This window comes from Agelaius tricolor, unplaced genomic scaffold (genome assembly GCF_023055355.1).
Source record: "Agelaius tricolor isolate 1412-34295 unplaced genomic scaffold, bAgeTri1.0.p SCAF_13, whole genome shotgun sequence".
In the NCBI taxonomy this organism is placed as follows: Eukaryota; Metazoa; Chordata; class Aves; order Passeriformes; family Icteridae; genus Agelaius; species Agelaius tricolor.
The window spans coordinates 12,629,471-12,657,363 of NW_027269273.1; the positions used below are offsets into that span (position 1 = coordinate 12,629,471).

At 41.1% G+C, this 27,893-nt stretch overlaps 1 protein-coding gene across 3 annotated transcripts in view; it reads left to right on the forward strand.

Moving 5' to 3' along the window:
- RASGEF1A (RasGEF domain family member 1A) overlaps positions 1–27,893 on the forward strand; it is a 144,763-nt gene that overhangs the window by 92,568 nt on the left and 24,302 nt on the right. Inside the window, exon 2 of one of the 3 annotated variants that reach the window (XM_071438760.1) lies at positions 1,754–1,868. The exons of 1 other annotated variant lie outside the window; for it this stretch is intronic. In XM_071438760.1, coding sequence (XP_071294861.1) covers positions 1,827–1,868 — 42 coding nt within the window. In that variant the 5' untranslated portion in view covers positions 1,754–1,826. Of the gene's footprint in view, positions 1–1,753; positions 1,869–26,776; positions 26,933–27,893 lie in introns of those variants that run through there. One more of the 3 variants, XM_071438761.1, reaches the window with a different exon arrangement.

The following is a 27,893-nucleotide window of genomic DNA, read 5'->3' on the forward strand; positions in this document are numbered from 1 at the left end:
AGCTTGGAAGGCCTGACAGAAGGTTTCCTAATATTTATAGAGAAGCCATGTTCATCCTCATAACTGTTGGAGAAGCTCTCCTGAATGTGGAACACACGTAGGGTTTCAAAAGAACCACAAACAAACACAAAACCAGAAAAACCCCAACATTTTCACTTCTGTTTCAGTAGGAAGAGGAGAGGCATTTCTTCAATGATACTATCAACACGTGAAAATCTTGCATCTCATCAAAGTAACAGAAAAATATACTTCCAAGTCAAAAATGCAGTTTTGGTATTTCTTGCTTACTTGCTTTCCTTCTCTTTTGATGGTAAAAATCTAATAGATTTTTCAAAGTAAAACAACATTTGGCTTTGAAAACTTTTATTTTTAATTAAAATTAACTCTAAGTTCAATTAAGAGTACAGGGACCCTAAAAGCTATTAAAAAGTTGGTTTAAGCTAAGAGTTTGATCAAGTACTAACTGAAAACAAAATTTATCGATAACATCAAAATGCTCTGGATAATTCAGGCTTGAAGGTACAAGTATATGAAGATTAGTCCTTAATTCCTTATGGCCATAAAGCCATAATCATGCTCATAACTGACACCTACCCTACTTGGTGTATTAGTATTTATACATTCAACCACATACTATGTTTTTGGGCAAATAAGTGTCATTTTTTAGTCTAATTTTCAAGGCAAGTGAGTTTTGTGTGCTTATTCTGCTTGTCTGTCAGGTTTCCTCTATATCTAATTCCAGCAAGTAATTCAGATTTATAAAAAGTAGAGGTCTCAGTGCTAAAGAGGTATCTGCTCAGAGAACAGCTCAGGTTAGTGCCATGGCTAAAGTTAAAGAGCTTCAGCTGTAACAGCCCCATGTGGCTGGTGCCAGTCAGGATGCTCACAGCTCTGGTTTAATTTCATATTCAGAAAAAAAGAAAACAAAAGCCTTGAAATGACAAACTGCTCCCAAATCAGCAGTATTACATCACAACATAAAGTTAAGCTCAGTAATGCAGCAACAACGAATTTCCTGTAGAAAGAAAAAAAGGAAAAAAAAATGCAGTTCCTACTAAAAGTCTACAAGATGGTTTTCAAGTTGTTCTGTGGTGAATAATCTCTGTGTTTACAGTGTGTCTTTGAACAGCTCAAACCTGGATTCTCTTCAATCCATTCTACCCTATGTGTCAACAGAATAGCTGCCAGTTTCTCCATATGCTTTATTTTTGTGTCACATTTAAACATATATAGTTAGGGACGTATCCATCATCCTGATGAGATTTGATTGTGCTGTCATTTTTCTTTATGCTGTGATAGTACTTTTCAAGAAAGAAAAGAAGATCTCATCTTCTTCTATGATCATAACTGCACTAAGGAATAAAATTCTCAATTCCAAGGTTTTTGTGAAACAGTTTAATGACTAGTCAATTTATCAAGATAAATATTAGTATTTTCCTAGAAATAACTTCTTAATGACTATTAAAAAATTTCTGTTGCTATTAAAAAATGTGACTATTAAAAAATTGCTGGTGGAATTTAGCTAGGGTGGTTTAACCCTTCAAACTCTTCCTATTGCCTTTCTCTTGGCACCTAGTATTTAAAATTCTGGCTTTTCCCTTTCTTTGTATACCATAATTTTTCCTATTTCCTTCTTATGATACTCCCATCTCTGAAAATATGTATGTCAAATTTTATTCTGATGCTACAATGCATTTTCAGTGCAAATTAGTAGTGTGTTCTAATAGTAATCCATTGCACCCCTCATTTTAAGGGGAAGGAGGCAAGACACATGACAAAAATCATAGAGTGAAATAGCTGGAATTCCACCCACTGGGAAAGGCTGGATGGCAGAACCACTGTGCAAAGCTGCTGTAAAGAAATGCAAAGTAAGTATTATTTTACTTTATATGAGTCTTACATAAAAGATTTTTTTTTGAATTTGAAAGCACCAGTGTAGGATAATTTATAGTTAGAGATTTGTATTGTTCAGAAATCACATTGGGCAGTCTTAGACTTGAATAAAATTTAGTTCAGACATTAGAGAGCAGAAGAATGCCTCTTGGAAATATGTTAAGCCAAACTGTGCACTAGGAAATGCAGGCAAGCACACTGCAATAACAGTTCATTGTAAAATTCCATATTGTTGATATGTGCTGCCAAAACACACTCCCCTGTCCTCCCATCCTTCCTTTCTGTGGCTTCAGACAAATCTCTGATTATGGGACTCATTCTGTGCCCCTCAGTCACCCACTTCTGAGATCTCATCTAAACACACACATCACTTGGTAAAGTCAAACCATTTTTGTCCATCAGTAGTGTCCATTGCAGAAACCTCATCCTCTGCACGCCTACATTAAGTGTATTCTACCAACCTCTTCCAAAAGCATCCTACTAGCATATAATCACATCCCTATCTTCTCACCTTCTCATTCTAAACTGTTCTTTCACATTTCCTCTAAATAAATGTCAGTTCCATTTCCATAAAGTTATGTCATTGTCTTCTGCTTTCTTCCTCATTCTTTACCGACTGTTCTGTTTCCCCAATCTACTTATTTCTACATCCTTATTAAAATTTCTATACTTTTACACAAAACCAAACCCACTTCACCACTAACATGAAGTCTTCAGTAAGTACAAACTAAATTACCAACGCAGAATATTGCTTTCACTATTTACTGATTTGCCTCTGCTTGGAAGATTTTGCACTGTAGGCATATATGGAACAGGGAGAATGTCTCATTTCTTATTATTACTGATTCAGGTGTCCAAACAGAATACATCTACAATTCTTGCTGTATGATTTAAGTGAGCTTCTGAAGAATTTCTAGTATGCATTGGACATTACTATGCAAAAATCAAGTACAAAGAATGGTCAAACAAAAATTTATATATAAAAAAAATAAAGTCAACAAGTTTAATTCCAGAGTGTTAGTTCCCAGCTGTCAGATTTCCATTAGAATACATTATAAACAGTTTCTAGGTAGCACTGTAGGAATTTTATATTAAAAATAAAACCAAAACAAAACTGCTAAAAAACCCTAACCAAGAGAAACCCCAGAAAACAACAAATTATGTCATACTACACCACAACAGGATTTTTTTAGTAATTTTAGCGACAATGATATAAGAAACCAGCCAGTAAGGAATGCCCAGAACCTGCTAGCTTTCCTTCACACCATCAGCACAGTGCTCTTGACTGCCCTGCCAATTCCCATAGCCCCAAAGGCAGAGGGAGCCGCGGAGCTGCGCTGCTCTCGCTGGGGCTCGAGGGCGGCAGGGATGGAAGTCCCCGGCCGGTGCCAGCACATGACACCCACGTAACGGAGGCTGAGACTCAGAATTTCCTCTGGGGCAGCCCCTCCCGCTGCACTTTCGCTTTCTGCGGCTATAATGGTGACGGGGAGCCCGGAGCCCGCACTGCCCGCACGCCGAGCCCCAGCGGCGGCTCCCGGCTGCGGCGGCGGCCCCGAGCGGGGAGCGGCTCCCCTGGCAGAGAAGATGGTCCTGCAGAGCCAGGTGAGTCTGCACCGCGCTACGGGCTCCTCTGTCCCGGGCTCCTCTGCTGCTGGGATTCCCTACTGGAGCCACGGACAGCTGCAGAAAAGCTGCAGTGACAGGAACTCTGTACGAACCGGGTATGGCAGAGCTCAGCCACCCACGGGCGCACAGCCATGCGGGACACAGTGCCCGAATGTCATGCTGCAAGTCTAAAATTGCGATGCAGGCTATGAATTCATTGACATTCTGGGCATTAGGTCATGATTAGATCACTTGTAACTAATTGATACCACCCAGGAGGAAGATTACGTGGTGGTAGCTTTATGCAATGGAGGTGCTGAGAAATAGAAAAAGAGGTTCATGTTTCATGCTACTGTGCTAAGTGAACTTTTTTCTTCTCTGGAGGGGAGTAAGGGAAGAGGCAGAAACATAGATTTAAATGAATATTACCCAGGTGAGATGGTTTTAGTATTGCCTAGGGAAGTTTAAAGTGATGCAGAACGCTGCATCATAAATACAGAATCAAAGTTTACTTGCAGGGATGTTTGAATTTGTCTTTTGGAGTCAACCCCTCCCAAACTCAAGTGATGCTTTCTAGAACATCAGTAATCAAGTTTCACATTTGCAGCAAAGATGGGTACTTTTTCCCAAAGGTGTCTCTCAGTCCCTCTTTTTCCAAGTTAAGCAGCAATGCTGAAATTTCAAGAGTAACAGGACATTTGCATTGCGACATGGATCTTCTGTTACCTTATGCAACAGGATAAAAAATATTTTCTCTAAGATAAAAAAACAGGTTTTATTTTCAAAAAAATTGCAGAGATGTCTTCATTTTAACTTCTGCTACATCAAAAATACTCTCATAGTACTTTACAGGGAAGTAAAGATTTCTGCTGCAACAAATAAGATCCAATTCTGGGCTAAGTTTCTCTGGTGCATTTAAGCTTTAAGTGGATTGGTAGGGACCTGATGCACATAAGTCATGCAATCCCTTGAGAAACGATTTTCAAATTAACTAATAAGATATTGCACTGTGTACAGCTTATTAGAAAGAAACACTGAGCAGCAACAGCACACAGCTACTGTGCCTGGGATTTAAAAGCTAGATTTAGCTGTCATGTCCACAATTCTTAGTGCATTGCTTATGTAAAGGAGTAGGTGAGAGGAGGGTTTAGTTTCATATTAAGGAAAGTAAAAAGGCTCTACAGAATGTAATTGCAGGATTAGTAAAAAGCGTAAGGCAGCTTTGCTCCACTATTTACATATCAAGGCAATTTAGGGAAATCCTCACATAGAAAACTTTAATAATTGAAAATGAGATTGAGAAACACCTTGGTCTTACATTAAAGGATAAAACATATGTTTTCATATTTAAAAAATTATATGTGTAGAGAATAATTTGGTAACTTTTCACAGGAAACTTTAAAGGTTAATTCCCCAATGAGATGAAATAATATTCAAGAACTTTTGTCCAACACTGATAGCTACTTTGGTAATATCTCTGCAGCTTTCCAGATATGCAAGAGATCTACATGTCACAGGATTTCTATGCATGAGAACATTTTGACAGTAATTGCCATTCATCTTGAGGGGGAAAGTTAAAGTTAAAGAGACAAAGCAAGTAAATGCCTCAAGAATAACTTTTTAGAAAGAGCATCACAGTATGGGGCCAACACTTAAGAACAGAGACCCTATAAAGGCAACAGATGAGAGGAGTAGTTGAACCTAGCCGGGCAGAGAAAGAGGAATCATAAGAATTAAGGGTGGAAACTTGTCAGTTTTGGTACTATGTACAACCCTGATCACAGAAAATTAAGTTATAAAAACAATTTTAGCAAAGCTGCTGTTCCAAAACTAGAAGGACACTAAAATTTGAGATTGTGCACCAGAATGCATTAGTGAAGTCCACCAAGGTAGCACTACACTTAGGGTGTAAGGAAGTGCTAAGGGAGGAAATCCCAGGAAAAAAAGTAATCATTGATTTTAGCCTCATGCTAAAGTCACATACTGGGAGACAAATGATCCTATTGTATGTGACTGCAAAAAGGAGCAGTTAAAAATAAAATTTAAAAACATTACAAAGAACTGGAGTGAAAGTGCTTTGCTTGGACTACATATAAAGACAGTGGCTACTGCTTTCTAATTTGTGGAACCAGCTTCAGAGCATTCCCATTGAAACAGAACAAGTTACTGGTTTTTAACGCAGATAACACATTAGAGGAACTGAAAATATAATAAATGCCTGAATGATTCACTTGCAAGTGAAGGTGATTAAAACAGTTATTTAATGCTTTAACTTGTAAGGACCCCTAGTCTCAACCTTTAGCTGCAATTGCCATGGACTTGGGTTGCCCTTTGTCACACAGGCACCCCTGCAGCAGCCCTTGCACAACTTCTGTCCTGTCCTAAGGAGACACAGATCAGCCTCGCTGTCACATCCCATTAGGGGCAAAGCTGATAAAACCTGCTGGGATTCCAAGGTGACATCGTTTCTTTCATTACCTTTGTCACAATATTGATTAGATTAGGTCTGAAGCCCATCTTTGGCCTGCTACTGACCCATCACATCTCCTGGGAAATTCTGCAGAGTGGGAAACAAAATTGAAAACGACTGGAACAATAGAGATGTTCAAGATGGTTATAGCTCATGGGACTCCCCCAGATGTGACAAGTGCTGATTTTTACTAACTATGCATCCTAATACATTAATCCCAAACTTGACAACTATGTATTACATTATCTCCTTCACAGTAGTCAGCCTTCAGGAGCTTAATGGCATGAAAATAACCCACCAAATATTTTCATTTCTTTCCCTGGAGTAAATGACAACATGGTCAAAGTGCTGCCTAGCTAATTTTCCCTATCAAAATTTTAAAGAGTAAATAAAGAGCAGGTTGGCTTGCTGTCTGTGCAGCAAACCTTGTATCAATTGTCTCCCATGCCATGTTTAGTTTAAGTGTCTCACTCATGCAGGACAGCTGAAGATTCAGTTCAGAGAACAGCACAGCTGAGCCATATGGCATCCACATAATCATAGTAGTTAATAGCTAAAGACCCCTACACCTGCTCTTATGTTTGCAACGGGCTTTACTTACTGGCATTAAATGCTTCTAATATAATACATGCTCTGTGTTGGTCTAGGCTTTCTATGTGACAGATTTGATAGTTCCAAAGGAAAAAAGAACTAGTCTCAACTGCCAAAAATATTTTTAGATTTATACAGAATAAAAGTTGGAGATTTCTTTTTTTTTTTAACCTTTTTTTCAATGCTAGGTCAGTTTTTCCTCTCTCACATGTGGGCTGCTTTACAAATACCATCAGTAGGCACAGCTGAACCACAAGGAGCCTGAGCAATAAGTTCAGTAAATGTCACTCCTCTTACCTACACCTTTACCTCCCACATCTAACACCCACTCCCTCTGACAGCACCAAAGCTATGGTTTGAATTTGCCTTTCTTCTACGCATTCTCTCCTTCTCCTTATCTTCACACGGCTTTGGGAAACAGGACAGCTCAGCAATTAGTATCCCATAGGTAAAATAAACATTCCTATTGGCAGTGGGGAAGCTGGAGCACATCTGTCTCACTCAGTAACACCCATGGCAGAAAATCACACACTGTGTAACCTGGAAACCTCAGGGTCTCACAAAACAAGAGCTTCCAAATTTGATTGTTGCATGCTTTGAAGGATCAAGCAAAATGAAGCAGAACAAGAACTGTGTATTTCGTTCCAGTTGAGCATGCCAGGACACTGTATCTAGATGCTTGTTTTATTTCCATGGGAGTAGAAAAAAACATAACAAGAGGGAAAAGAAAAAGACATCTAAGACTTTCTTCTATATAAAATGTTATCTCTTAAACATACATATGAAAATACACATTCTAGGCTGCTGCTATTATCCTTTTCACAACTTCTAAGAATCCTTTAAGTCCTAGAAACTCTCTCATCCTGTTCTTGAACTAGTCATTCTTTTTTTCACTCAGAAAAAAAAAGGAGCAGAATTTCTCTTAATATATTTCCAGGTACTTTTATAATAGAAATTTTTTGTATATTACTGAAAGATTTGACAAGCAATTAAAATTGCATTGAAAAAGACTTCAAAAATTAAGGATGTGCAGAGAAAGAATAGTACTTGATTATGGATTTATTTAAATAAACTTGCTTTAAATACACTCTAGGATATTTAAATTGAATGAGATTCATCTATCTATACCCATAAATATTACTCCAAGCCCCAATAAATTCACACAATATATCTTCATGCTCTGCAAAATCTTACCTGTAGGTTATTACTGTGCAGATTTTAATTAAGATGTAATAACAGCTATTACGTAAAAAAAATATGGTTTTTTTTTTAATAATAGCTATTACATAAAAAAAACTTGAGGATATAAAAAAAGCAATATTCTGAGGATTGTCCAGGAATAGTGGATCAATTTTTTTATCCTTTCAGGGCTAAAAATTGTCAGAGGAGGTTTTAGCCAGAACTAGAAGGGTTTTTCTTTGGAAGGGTACAGTTCATCACCCAAATAAAAATGTTCAGAAGATCCCTTGCTGCATTATCAAACAATATCTTCTAATAATGTTACACTTTTGCCCTTGCTTAAACCATTAACCAAGTGATACAACAGCTGTACTCTTCACACATTCTAAAATAATGAAACCCTGAGCACAAACCAAAAGGAAAGAGTAACCATTCCTCAACACCATAATATAGAATTAAAATAAAAATAAATTAAACAGATATTTTTGTTGTACACACTTATTTTTTTTACAAAACCCCACAGCCATTTATTTTTGCCCACAATATATATGACACAAAGCTAAGAGGACATTTGCACTGAAATCTTTCATTCATATTAACATGGGAAGAACCTTTCCTTCCTCAAAGTAATACACAGTACACGTGTGTGAGGAAAACAACTTTGCAGAAGTTTTAAATAGCTTCAGTGCCCAATAGACCTTGTCCCACTTCTGTGTTCCTAATTCTTCACCCTCTTTTCTGCATTGCCTCCTTACATGCACTACTTTCCCAGCTGCCCCAGCCCTCCTGCTGCTGCCCCAGCAGGTCCACGTGCCCTGCCTTGATCCCTTCTCCATGCTAACCCAATGTGTGGCCCAGGTGCCTTTGGCAGCAGTAATTACATTCCTCTCCTGCCCCATCAATTGCTGGCCTCTTCACTACCACTGGAAGTGGCTTTGATTACCAGGAAGAGGATTTTATTTCCATTCCCCACTTGCCTTCACTCCCCATCACCTTCTGCTCTAACCACGAGATGCACTGCACTCCTGCACACAAGCCTAAGCCCCTCTCCAGCTCTGCCACCTGGTACTTTGCAACCCAGAAAGAAGAAACCTGAGCTGAAGGCTGAGAGTTCTTGCTCTGTGCAGATCATAGGCTGGCAGAAATGGACTTGACACCGCTGGTTTTGTTTGATGGTTTCTAATGTGCCTTCCCACCAGAGGAACAGAAAGCCAAGACACCTAAAGCTGGCTCTCAGCTGTAGGAGTTTGATACTGTGCAAACTTCAGAGGGAAGAGGGTGAAGATGAAAAATTTTTGTCAGTCATTTGGACTGTGCCCAGCTGGCTTGTGCCAGGGTGCTTTCCTCTCCCTGGTGATTGCTTCATCCAGAGGCTAAGGTATAAATGTGTCTCCTACCCAGATTGCCTCTCACCTGCAGAGAAAGAGCTCCCAAGCCAAGTTTGAAAAGTATTTCAGAGCATTTCAGAAGAAGTGTACAGGAACTCACTTCTTTGAAACTGCTGACATTTTAGAGGATGAAAGAAGCTTCAAATCTCCAGGGCTCCAGCCTTACAGGCACTGAGAAAAAATAAATCCCTTAAAAAGAAAAGAAACAGAAGGAGGGAAACTGCCTATCAATGTATTTAGAAGTTAATATATTTAAATCCCTTGAGGAAGGAAATAGTTTGGGAAAGTGACAGTAAAAATAGAAGACTGAAAATAAGTCTGATTTTTCTGATATGTTTTAATTTTATGTTTTAATGAGAAACAGATTTTGAAATAAATATAATCCACAAAAGCAATACAATTTATTCACCAAAAGGCAAGAAGTTAGGAAAATACCATCTAGAAATAGTTGGATAAAAATTTAATTTGTTTTCAGGGACTGTACATGTTTATCATCAGCAATAGCCAGCCCATTACTGCTTTTGCCCCCAACCAATAAGAGAAATGCATATTGCTTTTTTTATTATTCAATAATAGCCTTCCTTACAAGACAGAGTAACCGAATCCCAGAACTGGTACTGTAAATCTCAGTCATCCATGCAACCCCTTTGGCCAAACTGGATGTTTGAAAGTAGACTAGAATAGCTCTGCCACACTGAGGGCAGCTTTATTTCACCTGCTGGTGTCTGCAAACACAGAGCTGGACAGCATCTAGCACTGGCCTTCACTGATAAACACTTGAAATGAGAAGAATAATGCTGCCCTACCTGGAGTAGATGGGCAAGCTAGGCCAGCCAAGCTGCAGGGAACACACTAAGCTGGGGTGGGCTGTGACCAGACCCAAGTTCCCTCTGCAGGGAGCCCAGGTCCATGGGCAGGGAATGGGGACAAATTAAAGCAACTGCCAGCTTTCTCTGCCTTGTGCCATGGGGCATCCATGCATATTTGAGGACTAAAACCAGACAACAGTAGTGAATGCTTTCAAATTGTAACCAGAATCTAGATACATTGTTTTATGTTATCTTCTGACCTTGCTTTTGCCACAGGAAAAAGAGCTCTGAAAACCATGTTTGCATACTTAAATGAGAAAAGGAACTGGTATGCCCTTGTATTTTTCATTTCTGAAGGTCTTAAGGGAGGAGTGAGAACACACAGTAAATAAATAGCTTAACAGACTGTAAACAACTAAAGCTTCACCTCTTGCAAAACTATAGTCCCTGTGATTAATGTTTCAGGAATTATATTAAAGTGCAATAACTTTCCCTGTAGACTGGTGGTACCCAGGAGAAAAGATTCTCTGCCTTGAATGACACCATGAAATTTGATTTGTTTATTCTAAAGAAAGAAATAACAACCTGTTAATTTAGATAGATTTCTTAACAAAACCAGCATCTTCCCGTTTTGATCAAAAATTAAACAATAAATAGGAAGAAGTCAGGCTGTCTGACTGCATGAAAGAAAGGGAGAATGTGCATGAAACAGTCCTGTCCTGTAATTAATAATAAAAAATTGACAGATATTACCTCTGCTCTGCACCTTCCAGTATTGTGACTCAGAACTGTGCTGTAAAAGCTCTACAGATTGCTAACAGCTCCTTTCTTTAAGGGTTGTTTGTGCTAATAAAAACTTATGAACTGAGTAAAGAAGAATTTAGGGCATCAGTCACCACTGGATTAAGATAACATCTCAGAAACTTCAGGAGCTGTGGAGTTTGCCCTTACTCTCTGGTACTTTCTCACCACTCAGACCAATAATCAGGTATGTGCTGACTGACGTTAATTTTTAGGGCACAGACTCCAGCAGACTTGTTAAAGGAGAGAGGGAAATCCATCAATTGAGATGCCGTGCAGCATGCCCACACACAGATGCAATCAGCACCAGAGCAGTGCTCCAGGCAGAGGTGCCCTTACCCAGCTCTGCCCCTGGCAGGGTCAGGCTGGCTCTCCCCAAACGCTGCCTTCCCCACTCTGTTCCCATGGCAGCAAGCTCAAATTTCACCACGGGGTTAGCAGCTCTGTTCTGCACCACAGTCACTGATTAATGCCATGACCCTTGACTCCTTAACCTCAGCAGTGACAAAACAGAAGGCTCTGGGCTTACAGCCCCAAATTTTAAATTGGTTTAAGGATGGTCCTTCCCGTGCAGCAAGGACTTGCAAAGATGTTTTATATGAATAAACAAAGATCCTTTTTACCCCTCATAACCTTTTCTGAAATTTAGTAGCAATAGAAAAGTAAACAGGTAACTGCTCTAGCACAGCTTTAAATAATTCAAAGGATCACACTCTTTGCCTACCTGAAAAATTCAGAGCAGGCCCTGTAACAGTAAAGAAGTTTTTAGTCAATTCTAAAATCATAAGAATACAGAAGACAGATGACACTAAAACTTAATTTATTTTCTATTTGGCAGAATTTAATAGAGCCTGAATGCTCCTCTCAGAAAACTGAAATTGGAGCACAAGTTTTAAATAAACTTCTTCTGGGCACATCTGCAGGGAACAGTTCATGATCAAGCAGCCCTTGAAATTTCTCATGCCATTTGCTGTTACTGCAATGCACAAGTTTTAATCACTGCAAGGAGCTTCAGCTGTGCCTAGGAGTTTTGTTCTTCCTAGTGATCCTAACTGGGTAAATCCTGAAAAAGGCAGGTCATGGCACCAGGGGGACTCAAACAATCCCTGTGCTTCCAGAGGGGTGAGGCCAAGCAATGCTGCAGAGTGGAAGTCAAATGTTCAGATGGCACCTGGCAAGGAAGAAACTAGAGAGAAAGGTGTGGGCCAGCCAGGCTGTCCTTACAGCCCCCAATTCACCCAGTGCATGGCCCAGGACAGCTGATCCACATCTGCCTTCCCCAGGCTCCCCACAGGCAACAGAGAGCTCAGGGACTGCAGCCAGGCCCCTCTGTGCCTGGCTGAAGGGCACCATGGCACTCCTGGAGCACAGGGACACACACCAATCCCTTGGGACACATCTGCTGGCAGAGACAGCCCAGAGTGGCCTCTTTCAAGCACAAGGCAATACTGGCTACATTCCAAAGCAGTACTGGTACCATGCAATGAGAGAGGAGGAGTCTTATACTTTAAACTTTGATTTCTTCATTTTGCAAAGGGCAGAGAGTAGCAGGCAGGACTGAGGTGGCAGGGCCATCTGGGCAGCTCTGGGCTGTGGGGCTGGGCAGGGAGGCTGGGCTGCCCAGGCCACCCTGGGGCTGGGTCACAGAGCCCTCCGAGGGCACAGCCCAGCATGGCACAGCCCAGCAGGCAGCAGCACCCTGCTCTGCCTCGAGATGGTGGAGACAAAGCCTCCTGGTATGAAACCAAGCCTGGGGAGCAGAAGTACTCTCTGCCCCTCTACTGCTGCTCAGGAGGAGCCTGCAGCAGGCACTGCCCCCCAGCTGGAAGATCAGGCACGGGCACAAGCACAGACCCTTGGGGACATTGACTGCTGGCACCAGGATCAGCTGCTGCCTGCTCATGTGCCAGTGGCTCAGTCACAACAAGCTGACACTGCTTGGCACATTTCACAGCCACTTGCTGCAGTCATGGCCCTTGGATGCACGAGCAGCTCAACTCACTGCTACAGCACTGCTGCTACCCTGAGCCCTGGGTTCTGACCCAATTACTGTCAATTGTCAGTGAAGTTACTTAAGGTATGAAAAACCCCAACAACCAAGTGGAAGGGGAGCAGAGGGAAACTTAGTTGGTTTTGCCCATAATCTTAGCGCTACATCTCTAATTCCAATCAAAAATTGTTCTTTTACATGATTGTCAGGCAGAGAAAGCTACTGCCAGCATTTGATGCCCTGGTTCTGAGCACTCACAGTACCTGTTTAAATTAGCAAGCAATCAGCACCCACAGCAGTTAACATCCCATGGACAGTATTCCAGTTGTGCATTCTTTCCTCATCCTCCTCTGCCATGGAAATCTTTATGGCACAGGGCTTGTTTTGACGAGATAGCTCTTCTTTATTCAGGAATTCTATGTACTTTTTGCTCAGCTTTTCAGATTCAGTCAGTCACTCTATCCTCGAGCTGTGTGTAACATCAACATAAAATAACAAACAGAACTCAACAATCAAAACTGTTTTCTCTTTCTTAGTAGAAAAAGTCATACCACATGGCTCCACCAAGAAGATTAACAGAAACATGTTCACTATCAGTTATGCATTAATAGAAATTACAACTCTTGATGTGGAATGGATCTAAAGACCAAAAGAAGTCTGAATTTGGCTATTCGGTCTGAAGTTTGAGCACAACTGTTTCCAAATAAGAATGAGAACTGAAACTACCTCATGTCAAAGGCGCTATTAAAACCTAAACCAATGCTCAGTGACACTGCATCTATAAAACAATCATTTCTTATCAACTCCCACATTCCTTTTCAATTCACCTTCCTACATACAGTGCATCTCTCCCCACACCTGTAACAAGAAAAGTCACTGTGTGATCATAGCAGGGGTGCTACCAACACATTTTTCCCCAGACCAAAGTATTAAGACCATCCACAGAACAACAAATGGATACTTGCTCTGTGCCTCTCCCAGAAATCATGTATGGTGGCTTTCCTCACTGCTTCATTCCCCTTTATTCCCTCATTGACAGTAACTATTCCTTTCACATTACAAACAGCATAGATACAGACACAGCAAAAAACCAAGCATTAAATCATGACAAAGAATGCTTCCCTATTTCTGAAAATATGTGAAATGAAATTACATAATTCCTGATGTGGTGCATACTCATATTTATGATATAGAATTACTTTAAAAATTACCTAATACATAAGCTAATAAAACATTCCCAAACCAAGCAGGTACCATGCTAGGTGTATGAGGTTTTTACCAAACCTGAGGTAATTTTCAGGAGGTAAGGATGATTTTAGCATCCTTTTTTACCATTTTAGGTGGTAATGTAGTTTGGACCAGAAGAAAGGACAGCAGCTGTTTCAGTTGAGCTCTGCATTTGAATTTCCAGGGTTTGTTGTAACTGCTATAAACTCAAGACAAAACTCAGCTGGTGTGAACTGAAACAAGATGTTTGAGTGAAAAAAACTGCCAGTGGAAACCACTGAGCCTGAGAATCAAAACCAGTGTTTGGACCTGCACTGCAAGCCTGATGCAAATGTTATTTTTTCTTGCACAAAATTCTAAGCCCAACTATATTTTTCACTGAAACCAAGGATTTAGGGTGCAGGGAAAGAAATTAATTTGAAATGGCATCTCCTAATGAGCAAAGAAAGATCACGGACCCAGCAAGAGCAGGGAAATTACCTTTGCATATTTAGTTTTCAAGAGCTGGAGGAGAGGATGAGAGAAATGGGACTGTGGTCTCAGTGGGGAAGTTTTTGAGAAACACAAGTGTGGCTCAGGCAGCTTGGGGGAGTGCTGGAAGATTTCAGAAGGTGCACAGATTCCTTTCTCATTAATGAAGGGGCCCTGACTCCAGCTCTGCTGAACTGGCTCTGAGTGCAAGGCTATTCAGCTCCCTGCTTTGATTGAAAGCATGAGTCTGTTACTTATGAGCTCTCAGAAGCTTTCCTTTTAATAGGAACTGGGGGGAAGGGGCAAGAAGATGGCTGGAGGAGGGGAAGGAAAAGATGGGTAGCAAAAAATTCTGGTAGCAGAACATGGGACTTGAAGGGATTTGCAGGACAGGCCTTTGGGGAAGGGTTAAAAGCTTACAAGGTGAGTGATGCCTTTCCTGAGCTGATTTTTCTCATTATTCACCAACATTTTAAGAAGTAAACTGCATATTCAATCAACCCTTACCCTCTTATTTTCTCATAATCTTACAAAATTATTTATTCCGCTAGCCTGGAACTAAAAAAAAAAAAAAATAATGATGGTTTTCAATTTCTTTTTTCTGGTAGATATCAGCTGTATTTTAATAATACTAAAAAAAAAAAAAAAAAAAAAAAAACCTAAAAAAACCTAATCCTGACATCTTCCCTGCTGCAACAGGGAACATGCAGCCTGCTGTTCCAAATTGCAGACAGTCACGAGCTCTCGTCAGACTTTGTGTGGGCTTGAAATGTTCTTTTAGTCCTTTGCAGCTGAAAACTGAGCACAAATTATCACTGAAAGGATATGAAAAATTCTGCTGGGACATTTGCCATAGCTGTACAGGAATGCTCCTCAAAGCAATCAGAAAAGGGAGCAGATTACCAAGGTCAGATTTGAGGACTGCATTGACCACTAGCTGTTTCTAACAATTTTTATTTTTTCATCTGGAGAAAAAGACAAAAACTCACTGATCAAGCTGTATTTTGCTATTTTTAATCTCTTGCCAATGAAGAGATATCAGCCACTTCTGGTCTGTAAAATCTTTGCTTATCTTCTAAACTGAGCAGAGATCTTGGCAGGAAGCTGAATGGGCAACTTCAAGATAAATCCAAGTACTTCCTGTGTGCATCAACCTGGGATGCAGCTTCAGTGCTGTAACATTTGGAGTGCTGTGCTTGAGCTCCTAGGTCCTACTAGACCATTAGTAATCACTTTTACAGAGATAGCATATCCAGAGTTTTAAAAAAAAATAATTTAGCAAAATCTTTAAATTTTTGCTCTTGGTGAGGTAATTTTTATCTGCATTGAAAACACAAAATATATGCAGAAACAGACTTTTAACCAAGTATATCAATACAATATAGAGGAAGGAAAAATAGTAATGATAAAAAGATAAGATCATTTTGCTCAGTAATGAAAACAGGGACTTGTGATCACAAGCAGCACCAAAGGGAAAGGAGGGATTAAGTAACACTAAATATCAACCTTTTCTTGGGGTCACTCAGATGAGTTCTGTTGCCTCTAACAAGTTTTGTGCTAATACTCAGATCTGCAGCATTGGACATGATTATCATTTATTTTTGAAAGAAGAAAGTGGACTATCCCAACATCACTAACCAAACAATATTTCCTCACTCTTTAAAGCACACACATACATAGACCACAAGAACAATGCTAACTTCTGAACTGATGCTCTTGATGTGTGAACATATGAGACAATTGCAGACATTCCAATTATCTCCAGTTCAAAGTTAGGCCAAAATTAGAAGCAGTTATGAATAATGGATTAGGTTTTAATAGAAATGGCAATGCTGCACAGAAAAAAGATGAGAGTTTAGCTTAGCTGTGATTATGTGAACCAGGTGAGCCACACTGCTTCCTTAAACAGACACCTTGGAATTGCACATCCTCACAAGTTCAATTAACAAAACACATGTCAAAGCAAGGGGTTTGTGACAGATTATCAACTGTTTTCAGATGCAATTCTGATGTTTTCAGGATAAAATTAGAAGCCAAAGTTCCTTATGAAATTATTTTTTGGAGGGTTTTTATGAGAAATAACCATGCCAAAATCTTGTCATTTACCATTGCACCCTAGGAGTCACCACCCAGGCAAAACACATATCTTGAAAGTGTCATCAGCCAACATGGAGATAAGCACCAGCTCAGATCAAAGGGTGCCTAAGCAGGCTATTTCCATTCACTGGGAAATTTTCCTGACAATCTATCATTTTAGCTAAAGAATAATAATCTTCCAAGTAGTAATGCTTCTATAGCTGGATAAGTTATTTTTGCTTGGACGTCTATGCTACATTGCAGAAAAAGATATGGGATGAGCAATCGATTGCTGCATTATATTCCTGTAATTCTACTTTATTTTGTGGATTCTGTGAATATTGGAGCTCAGCTGATCATCATGATAGTGCCGATTGTAGGAATGGGGAGATATATGTGGCTACTTCTTTGGATTTGCACTCTTATCAGAGACCTGTTTTCCTTGACTTACTTTGCTGTCTCCAGAGTTGTGTGCAAGTGTGGGCAGTGCCAAGTTAGCCAGTGGTTGGCACTCAGGCTCAGTGCCTTGTTATTCACAGTTTTGACAAGGGTAGCAGACAACAGGCCAGAGATGATCTTTTATGGTTTGTGCCCCGGTTTCTGTATGGTTATTTACAGATGCCCTTGCTGAAATCCTGTGTTAACCCTGCCTTCCTTCACCAACCTCAGTTTAAGTCTGACAGTATTTTGCAAACTATAAAAATGAAGTGATTACATAAAACAGTCAATGTTCTCTAGATTTTTAGTAGCAGTAAAAAGCTTTAGCAACAATGAAAAAAAATATTTTGCTCAATAGACTCACTGAGAACTGCAAAACATAAAGCAGCCATTTCACCAAATTCATAGGACATCCATTGCAAAAGTTAATTAATAGCTAATATGAATTATTATGTATCACGCAATGCTAAGGCCATTCAAGACTTTCATTTACTTTAGAAAATAACTACCAATAAAAAGCATATTCAATGCTTTTCATCTTTTGCTTTAAAATTACAATTCTGTTTCTAGAAGCAACTGCTCCGCTTGAACAAACCCTTCTTTGCCTCAATAGATGTAGGTGTGAGTGGGGGTAGGTGTTTAACTTCATCTACCAGGGACATGCAGCAAAACTATGCTCAACTTGCAACACAGGGGTTTGAAATGCCAACACTGGAGTGCCTCTCCAGTCTCAAATTTCTCCAGCTTCACTGAATTTTTATCCCAGAGCAACAGCAGATCCAATAAGGAACCTGGTAGTAGTTATAATGTGATACACCCCCTTTCCTGGACTGCACAAAGTATAATATGACAAGAAATTCCTCAGTCCTCTTATCAAGGGGATTTGATGCAGGCTGGTGGGTAATCATGGGAGAATTTTGTATATAATGTTTTTTATTATGGTCCTAATTATTCTTAAAACAACATGAAATGATAGAATATAGGATCTCACCAAGAAAATGGTTGTGATATGTAAACCTATAAAACATTTATGCTGTAAACAGACAAGAGAGCATTTTAGATCTCCCTAATTGAAATTGGGTTAGATTTTATTAAAGAATTTGCAAACATAACTGCTTAAATAACTTAATGCGTTTGCAATACTTCATGTGAAACAAGGTGCATTTTTTACTTTGTTATTATTAGGTCTGAACCAGCTGCCAGTGGGATGCCTTGTAAGTTTAGGATTTCTAGCTTGTCTTTGCCATGCATATATCCTGTGGGAGCCACAAGTGAGAAAATAGGAAATTATAAAATACTCACAGGGAACTAGTCTCCTACACAAGAAAAACAACGTGCTTTTCAGTGAACATTCCCAAATTAACAATCAGCACTGCAACACTGTTAAGTCATTTTGTTTAAGCAGCTTCATCTGGGGGAAAGACACTTTGAAGCTTTTTTTATGTATACAGATTTTAAAGGAGTGTAAGAGTACTACCTGGTCAAAAATCTCATTAATTAGGAAAGTTAAAGACATTATGAATAGACTGGCCAGGAAATCTCCCAAGACATGGAAAGCTTTTACTTTTAAACCACCAGCTCAAATACCAGTCAAACAGTAGGTAACTATCAGTTCAGGGTACATAGAAGCACCAGGGAGGGACAGGATGGCAGGGAAATTAAATAAATTTTAAAAATTGTTTTCATTCTTGCTATCCAAAATAATTGAAATATTTGTTTCATATTTTAGTTTTTATGCAATGTGTGTGTATATGAGCTTTACACAACATTTTACAGTTTGTATGTAGAGTGCTGTCTGTTTGCTTCAAGACTTTACAGAGAAAAAAACCAAATAACAGAGCTGAGTATATTTTCCTGGGCAAAGGGAGACCACACTTCTGAACTGCACTTAGTGCTTCATTACAATTACTGCATTACTGCAGCCATGTCTTAGTGACAGCTATTCATTCCACAAACCCAGCATACATCTCTACAGCTTCTCTCCTCAGCTATATCAACAATCTGCATTTTGTTTGTCCCTTGTCTAGCTCTGGAGAAAAAAAAAGGTGCTTAGGAAAGTAGGAAATGCAGGGAAAATAGCATCAAGCACTACAGCACTTCCCAATTCCTACAGAGATCACTGACTTCTGAGATCCAGTCTAAAAAATGTTTTACTAACATGGCCATGGATTTTAGGGAGCTTTGGTATCCCTGCACCAATGAAAATAACAAGTCAAAAACAAACAACAACAACAAAAAAAAAAAAACCCAAAACAAACAACTCAAAACAGAGAAATCCACCCACAGAAAATCTTTCCACAAGTCTCTAAACCTGATCCAAGCCAGGCTGTGCCCACGGTGTGCACAGCTTTTGCTGTGAGAGAACAGAGCCTAATGGGGAACACAAGTGAGCAACAGAAGGAACAAGCTTCCCCAGGGGAAATAGGATCAGTTTTGAGTTTCCCACATGCTCATGCCTAGGGAATCCCCTTTGAAGTTGCTGGCTGACATGACATCTGTTTGATGCCACAGCAGCAGCTGTAGGGTTGAAATCCAGACTCACCAAAACATGCATGGCTCTTGAATTTACACCATCTGATTCTTCCTCTGGTAAGAAGGCAGAAGAACACCAATTGTAAAATTTAAGTAAAATAACAAAACTACCTCCCTAAATGATTTTTAATTCTGGCACAACAAACTTGAAAGAGACAGAGAAAAGGGTGAAAAATCCAATAATATCCTCCTGACAAAAAATATAAGTGCTCCCCCTGCCCCTAAAAAAATACAACTATTTATAAGAAACTATTGAAACTTGTTATCCTATGACTTAGCCAACTTTTAGGTGAGTGTCAAAGCAAACAGGTTCAATGACCACAATGCTTTTTCACCATCAGCTATTTGGATTGTGGCTTGACTGGCACAGACCACAGGGAAAATAAAAACTCCAGGAAGACAGGAAATCTTTCCTTTATAGTACATTTACATTTATGTCCTTATAAAGATACTTTCATAAAGGTTTGGGCCAAAGTAGCTCAGTCATGTGAATTCTTTGACTGATTCATGTCAAGATGCTTTAGTAAAACAGAAGATTAAGTAATTGATCACTTAATATCACTAGTACACAGATAATTTTTTTAATTTATTTTTTTACTTTCAACATTTATGTATCTACAGCTGGGAGTTTGTTCACCTGCAGAACAGTGCTCAGCCTAACCCACTGCAAATTTGGCCACATAGAGCCATGCTACTTTAGAGCTTCAGGTTCAATAGTTTATGCTTGAATAACCTGAGACTGTGTCCTAGGATATGTAAAAAGGATAAACATACATATATATGGAACAATAACCTCTGTTCTGTACTAGCCAGCAGCAATTGAATACAGTTTGTGATGTGATAGTGTCAGTCCTTCCCAAACTATGCTAAAAATCACTGTAGGTGAGAGAAAAGTACTTATGGATAAACCTAATTAAGCTTGGGTGCTCATCCATTTGTTCACTAGCTCTTGTTAGTCATCAGAATGCTTCCTTAAAAATTAATTTTGATTACTTAATTTGATGGCAGCCTTTTGCTAAAATTATACCATATTTAACTATTTTTGCAATACTTCTCCATATATTTTCCTCAAGATACTGTCAAGATTACCACACCTCGATTCTATTCCAAATAAAGACATTAGAATTAAACCAACAGCAATTAAGAGCCCTGCAAAACAAGTAGACTTCAGACTACTGTAAAACTCCCCCCAAAACTGCTGATGAACTTCTTGGCAGTGTCAGCAAAAGGAGTCCAAGCAATAGATGTTCATGGGAACTGAATTACTTGCAGTAATTCAGGTAAGACAAGACACATCACATATTTAATAGAAATGCTTTTAAACTACTCCAGCTGCAGATGAGTTACTGCAAATGAGCTCATCAGCCCAGAACTTCTCTCCATCAGCTCAAAAATGAAATCTGTAGAACCAAAGAGAATGAAAACTGGGGGAGAAAAAATGGATCCCATAACTGATTGTAATGAATCTTCCAAAATACCTGTGGGAATGCTAACAATGTCACTGTCATAGCTGCTGCTAAAGCAAACAGAAGGTTGACTAATCAAACTGGCAATTTTGATCTGTTAATTGTGATGCCCCGAAGCTTATAACACTAAAAATAAACTCATTTTTTGTTGAGCTAGTTAAAAAGAAATAGCAACCCACGTGCATTTACAAAAATACCATATCAAGAAGATTGACATCAGCAGACATGCAGATTTTTCTTCCCCTGGGCACCAAATTGCTGATGTATGTACATGCTTCCTCTTTGGCATAATTAATTTTCCCTTTCTGCTCAGTGGCAGTGTCTTGGAATTGCTGGTGTCACAGCAAGCATGAATATGCAAGTAAAGGACACCATAGCTAGGATAAGTCCAGGACTCCTTCATCTTGAACCCAGCCTTGAGCCCAATTTAAAATAGAATAACAGTTGTTTTTAAATAGTCAACTTAAAAAGGCCTGAGATAAAATTAATATAAAGAGTGCCAATTAAATTAACATGCTTCTGTTATTCCTTGCTGGAGTCAAAATCAGACTGAATCATAAACATTAAAAGCATTTAAATAGGGGGATTTTGCCTTTTCTGCCCTTTCTTTAAAAAAATTGAGAAGGCTCCATCAGCTCCTGAAAACACACAAATTGCCATTTATGTACAACAAGTTCTAGCAGCTCCTTTAAGCAGAGCAGGCCCAGCCTACATCCTTCTCTGCCATCTTTTCCTTTAGTTCACTCTGACTAAATCTCCTCTGCCTTTAAATGAGCTGAGGTCCTCAGACTCCTGTAAGGGATCTCTTGTTACATCCTTGATGCAAAGCAGAAGTATCAACCCTTTATATTTGTATTTTATTTAATCAAAGCTGATTGATCCAGTTGCTTCCTAACTGAATGTTCCTTAAATCTTAATCAGCAGGCAAGATAATTCCTAAAAACTACAGATTTCTGTGACTAGAGAATCTATGAAAACCAGGAATTAAACAGCCTAGTGGAATTCCTTTGGCAGCAGTGCCAAAATAGCCATTAAAATCTCAGTTGTTAATTAACAGCCACACAGCAGTAACATAGGCAACTCATGTCAGGTTATGTTAAATCTGTTATTTTGGCAGAGGCACTAAAATACCTGGGGATTAGCACCATGTCCTCTCTAAATCCTGGGGAAGACCTTTCCTTTCAGTCCAAGGAGGAGCTACAGGACCCAGCATCAGGGAAAAATCGGTTTCACCCTGCCCAGCAAAGAGTTATTGTCAGTGGTGTCACAGAGCTGCCCTTATGGCAGTGAAAACACAGTTTGCTCCACAGATACAGAACAGAATTTTCACAACCAGTTTCCCCTTTCAGACAGAACTGAGAACAGACATAGCAACAAACCACATCTTAAGTTGCTCCTGTATTTTCATCTTGGTTTGCTCTTAAAATTGCTGGATACCTAAGGGGTAGAGCTGGTCAGGACCCCTTCAGCAAAACATTTTCAAAATGGAAAATGCCATTTTCAAACTACAATACTCATCGGCTCAGACAAAACTATTATGTGGAAAGATTCCTCATGCCCCAGGTCAGAGAGAGGGAGACAAAGGCATGGTCAGTAATCATCAAAGACTGCTGGCTAGCATGCTCAACCCTGCTTCAAGCTTATAAAGCTTTGCTCAGTTCAGAACCACAATTTGAAACTCTTTCCTCCCACTCCCATCTGCTGCCAAGTTATTAATGCACCATCAAGTTATCCTGCAGCATCAATCTCTGAAATTTAGAAGTCTTCAAATTCATCGAAAAGTGGTTTGAGAACAGCTTTTAAATCTTAAAATTTGTGTACAATAAGGAAACCTTGAACACTTGTGCAGCCCTATGAACGAGACCAGAACCCAAAAGCTCTTTGAACACAGCCACCTGAGGCTTTGAAGCTCTAACTCCATTCTACTCCTTTAATTATGAAGTCTTACAAATGATCCCTATTAACATGTGCCCATATAAAAACCCTATCTAAGGCCACTGTTTTGGAGTTTAATGGCACTTCCTGGACAAATTCCTCATCTCAAGTCCAAATAAAAGGGCTCAGTCTACAGCCAAGGCCATCAATCCATAAAAGCCATGACTATAACACCCATTTTTAATACAGCATTATTTTGCTGTATTAAATGACAGTACCAAGCTGTATATGCCTTAAAGCCTTGCACAATGGCAAGAAGCAGAACCCTGTGCTGTAACCTGCAAAGGTGGTAGGCATGCAGCAGGGTTTCTGCACGGCTCTGTGGGTACAATGCACCAGGGGAAGAGGATGTAACATGCACACACTGTCACCCTCTGTACCCTGGCCACTTGAAAAAGCTCTGGAGAGCTCTGGGGAACAGCTCAGACATCCCCCAAGTTAGAAACAAGGCTAGGCATAAACCCAGCAGTGCTTCAAAGACCTAAGCAATGTGCTGGATTCATCCTACTGTGTGCATAAAAGGGTGGGAATGGACAGATGAAGACTCGACCCTGTGTTGGTATTTAATCAACACTATGAACAATGCCATACAAAATTAGGTTCATTTTCAATGCCAATTTCTGTGGCTTTGTCCCTCTTTGTTTCCTACAATGCAGATGCTGGGGCTTTAAAGCATGTTGACACACTCTGTTAAACGAAACCAAAGATTCATTATTAACAGACTTGTGTGGAAGTGACCAAGTGAGGGACTCGAGTAGCTTGACAATGAAAGCTCCAAGGACAGCATTTCTAGGAGAGTCCCTTTATAATTGACTTTGTAGCCTCAGATCAGCATTAATGACATTTTTAATGACTGACTTTTCTTAACTACAATTACATTTTAAATGCACACACAGGCACATTTGAACAAGTTGTTTCCAAAATGTTGTCATCTAAGACCAGTAGAAAAAACTCAAATTTCTTCTTCCCTGACTCTCTTTATAGTCTTCACTCTCAAACTGATCTCTCCTTTATTTTCATCCATTTTTCTTTGCTACAACTCCTTGTTTTTACCAAGCTATTGACCAGCAATTTTCCACTGAAGATGAGATGTAACTGTACTGGAAACTGTATCCCAACACAATAAAGCAAAATCTTACCGCCCAAATATAAAAACATACAAAATAAGTGCAACAGCATGAAAATACCTTATCAGCATCTCACAGATGAATACTGAGGGCACAGCGAGATTAAAAAAATTTGTCAGTCTAATGTCCACAGCACGAGCAAGAACAGAACCCAAATACTGCAAGTGTCAATCCAGGCCATTAATCACAAGGTGATGGAACGTGCTGGGGTGGTGTTGGCCAGTGCCAGAGGGGCTGAAGCAACCTTGAAGGGTGAGGCAGGCACGGCATGGCTGCTGCTGACTCACTCTGCAGCAAGATGCTGCTCTGCCCAGCTCAAGTGAACCACAGCATTGTCACCTCAAAAGCAAGCCACAGAACGAGAACAGGCTCTGCTGCTGATTAAACTGCTCTGGGGTTCACCCACCAGCAACATGAGGCAATGCCTGATGGAAACATCTTCGAAATGCAAGCAATTTGCTGAGGAACAGAACTTACATAACTACAAAAACAATTAGACCTCAGAGAGTTTCTGTATCAACAGATTTCAACACTCAGAATATAGATAGCTAAAGGTCATCATCCACACTTTACAGAAGGGAAATGAAATGAAATAAAATGATAACATGATTCATCTGCTACATGCTGTACAAGCTGAATTTAGGCCTTCAGCTCCTCTGATTTGTAAAAACTACCTTTCCAACAAGACTGCACAACACAGTGTCCCCAAAACCAAGCATCATGTATCCTAGGAAAGGAGAAGATATTTTACTGAGCTTTTATCCTAACACACCCCCCAACATTTGTATAAACATACAAATGTGTATGTTTATATGTGTATGTTTAAATGTATATGTTTACATTTCTTGTTTATATGCTTATCAACAAGAAATATACATGCATATGCTCCTTTACATACACATAGAAAAAGTCTAAACAGCCTCTGCTGGACTACTGAATGTAGAAATATGGAAAAACACCACAGAATAGATACACGTCTCAGAGAAGAGAGAGCATGCCTAGCTAGCATCGTTTTCCTTAATTTTATCTTAATTCCTACATTTCTTAGTTCCACTGACAAGACAGATCTAATTTCTGATGTCACTAAAACCAACAAAACCCCAAACAAACAAAAAGATCAGGGGTTGTTTTTACAACAGATTGAATCTCTGACTAAAGCTCAATTAACTAGGTATGTTTTGCTAAGATTAATGGACATATTCTTCTAAAAGTCTCAGCAAATGTTTGAGTAAGGCTGGAAAACAGATTAGCACAGAAACAGAATGAAATCCAATACCTGTTTTTCATGCATACTTATTTGCAGGCTTGCTGGTGTTGCTCCTAGCCATAAATACTAGAAGAGGTATTGAAAGATATTCATAGCAATCAGAAAGAAATACTACCATGTTGTACAGTGAGAGCCTACAAGTCCTTACCTTCTGCTTTTGATAACTTTTTATAAAGAATTTCAAGGTGTTTGAACAAGACTTAACAAAATTTGTCTCTCACTCTGCTGTGGGTTACCCTTACATTTACCTGACCATTACACAGTGGCAGTGCAGACACCACTCCCTGGATTCCAGCCCAGGACTGCTGCCTGGAACTTGCTCAGTGTCCACGGCAGGCAGGGGGCTGTAACTGATCAGAGCCTCACCATAAACAGGCATCAGATCTGCTACAGCACCTGCACACTCTAAAGGCTGTGGAGTAGAGCTAAGAGCCAGGATTGAGACTAACAGCAAAGCAGACTTGGCAGGAGGGGAAAAAAACGTGACTTTTCTAGTAGTTGTTTAAAAGAAAAACTCATTTTAAATAAGGAAAATAATCTCTATAGCAGAACTGTTAGAATTTGGAAGCCAAAAAGGAATTTAGTAAGCAAGCAGTAAAGATGAGTAGCTACATATCCTTCTAAAATTAAGATGTGTTTAGGATGGATGACAGTGCTTGTCCTCAAATCGTGAGCAATCATGAATCTATTCCTTACACTCCCGAGTACGTGCATGTGCCCAAATTCATTTGCCATGCCCACCTACCTTGAGTGGCGTACCTACTTCCAAAAAGGCTTTTCCTACATTAATCACCATGGAAACTAGAGAAGCCTTCTGCTACATATTCAAGCTACATATTCAAACACGGCAATTGAATAAATAATTTGAATAACAAAAATAAACCTAAATAATGACTGGAGACAATGTAGCAACCACTAAACCAATCCCGATTCAAGTAAAATTGTCAAGGACAAGAAAGATTTGCTTGTGTGGGGAAAGGTTGAAAAGATGGCAGCCCTCAGCTGCTCCCGTGAGGGACTCTGTGGGGCAGACTGATGCACCTCGGAGCCTTTCCGAGGGAGATCAGACTCTTGACAGGCCCCGTGCCCGTGTGTGACACAAGAGGGGCATGTCCCGCGCCAGCCCTCCGGCTCGGGACAAGCCCAGGACTGGCTCAGGCACCTAGAAGAGAGAAACTCCGACCGAGAGAGGAATAAAATCAATTATCAGCGGGCAGGGCTGGGCGGCCGCGCTCCCGGAGCAGCGCGTCCCGGCCCCGGGAGCGCTCCCTGCGCACCGGCACACGCGGGGGCAGCGCGGGGAGCCGGGCGGGCTGGCGGCTGGAGAACGCGTGTCTGGGGGGGAAAACACAGAAAAGGGAAAAACCAAACAAACCAAAAGACAAAAGCGGGGGGGAGAGGGAACCAACCCTCCCACCCAAAACCACGCGGAAACACCGAGCGTTCCCAGCAGAAAGGTGCTCGGCCACCCCCGCCGGGCGCGCCCTCCCCGCGCGGCCCCGTTTGAACGGGCGCCGCCGCCGCTCAGCCAACGGGGCCCCGCGGCCGCCCTGACGTCAGGCGGGAGGGCGGGAGCGGCGGGCGGGCGGCCGGGGCTGTCAGAGCCCAGAGCCCGGGCCCGGTGCCCGCCCGCCCGCCGGGAGCGCCGCGCCAGGAAGATGAGGGTGAGCGCCGGGGCCGGGGCCGCCGGGCGGGAGCCCCCGTAAGCGCGGAGGGCACGGGTGGGTTTGGCGCGGAGCTGCCCCTGCGGCGGAGCCAGCGCCCCGCCGGGTCCCGCCGCACGGAGAACGCCAGCGAGCGGCTCCCGGGGCACGGCCGGCGGCAGGGAGGGCACGGCCGGCGGCAGGTGCGGCGGGGCTCTGCCGCAGCGCTCCCGCCCCAGGAGCGGGGCTGGGGGCACGGGCAGCGCGGAGAGCGCCCCAGGATCGCGGGGTGGCGGCGGCGGAGCGCGCCCGCTGTGCCCACCGTGCCCCGCTGTGCCCACCGTGCCCCGCTGTGCCCGCTGCCCTCCCGCAGGGACAGCCCCGGGAGCGCGGTGGCACCGCGGGATGCGGCAGCAGCCCCGGTAGGACAGCCAGGGCGGCGGGGAGCGGTACAGGCTGCGCCCCAGAGGGGTCTTTAAAAACCGAACTGGTGGAACAACGAGCGCCTTAAAGAGTTAAAAGGCTTGGTGGCAAAAGCGGGGTTCGTTTCCCGCTAAAGCATCGTTTTCAGTGGGGATTTGTTTAGTGGTTAGCTTCGCTTAAAAGCCCTGTGCAACTTCAAGTTGTTGGCCAGAAGTGCTCATCACAGCCAGACCATCCTGAGCAGCAGCTTGGGGCTGTATTGCTATGGACCTTAAAAGGGAAAAAAGCAAATTACTGGCGAGTTACATAGTACAGATAGCAAAGCCGTTAGCTTCAGCCGTTTCTTGGTGTTATGTACTGCAAAGCTCAGGCCTAACAGATAAATCTGTAAAATACCAAGTAACCTTAATGTGCTTTTGTGCAGAACTGTCATTTTTCATTTCTTTTGATATAACATTTGATCCTGGATTTTCTATTTTATTGGACTCTATGTCCTGAACTTGTGAAACGGAGCTCCATTCCTCTTTGTGGTCTCCCTGGTTGCTATTAAACAGCTCCT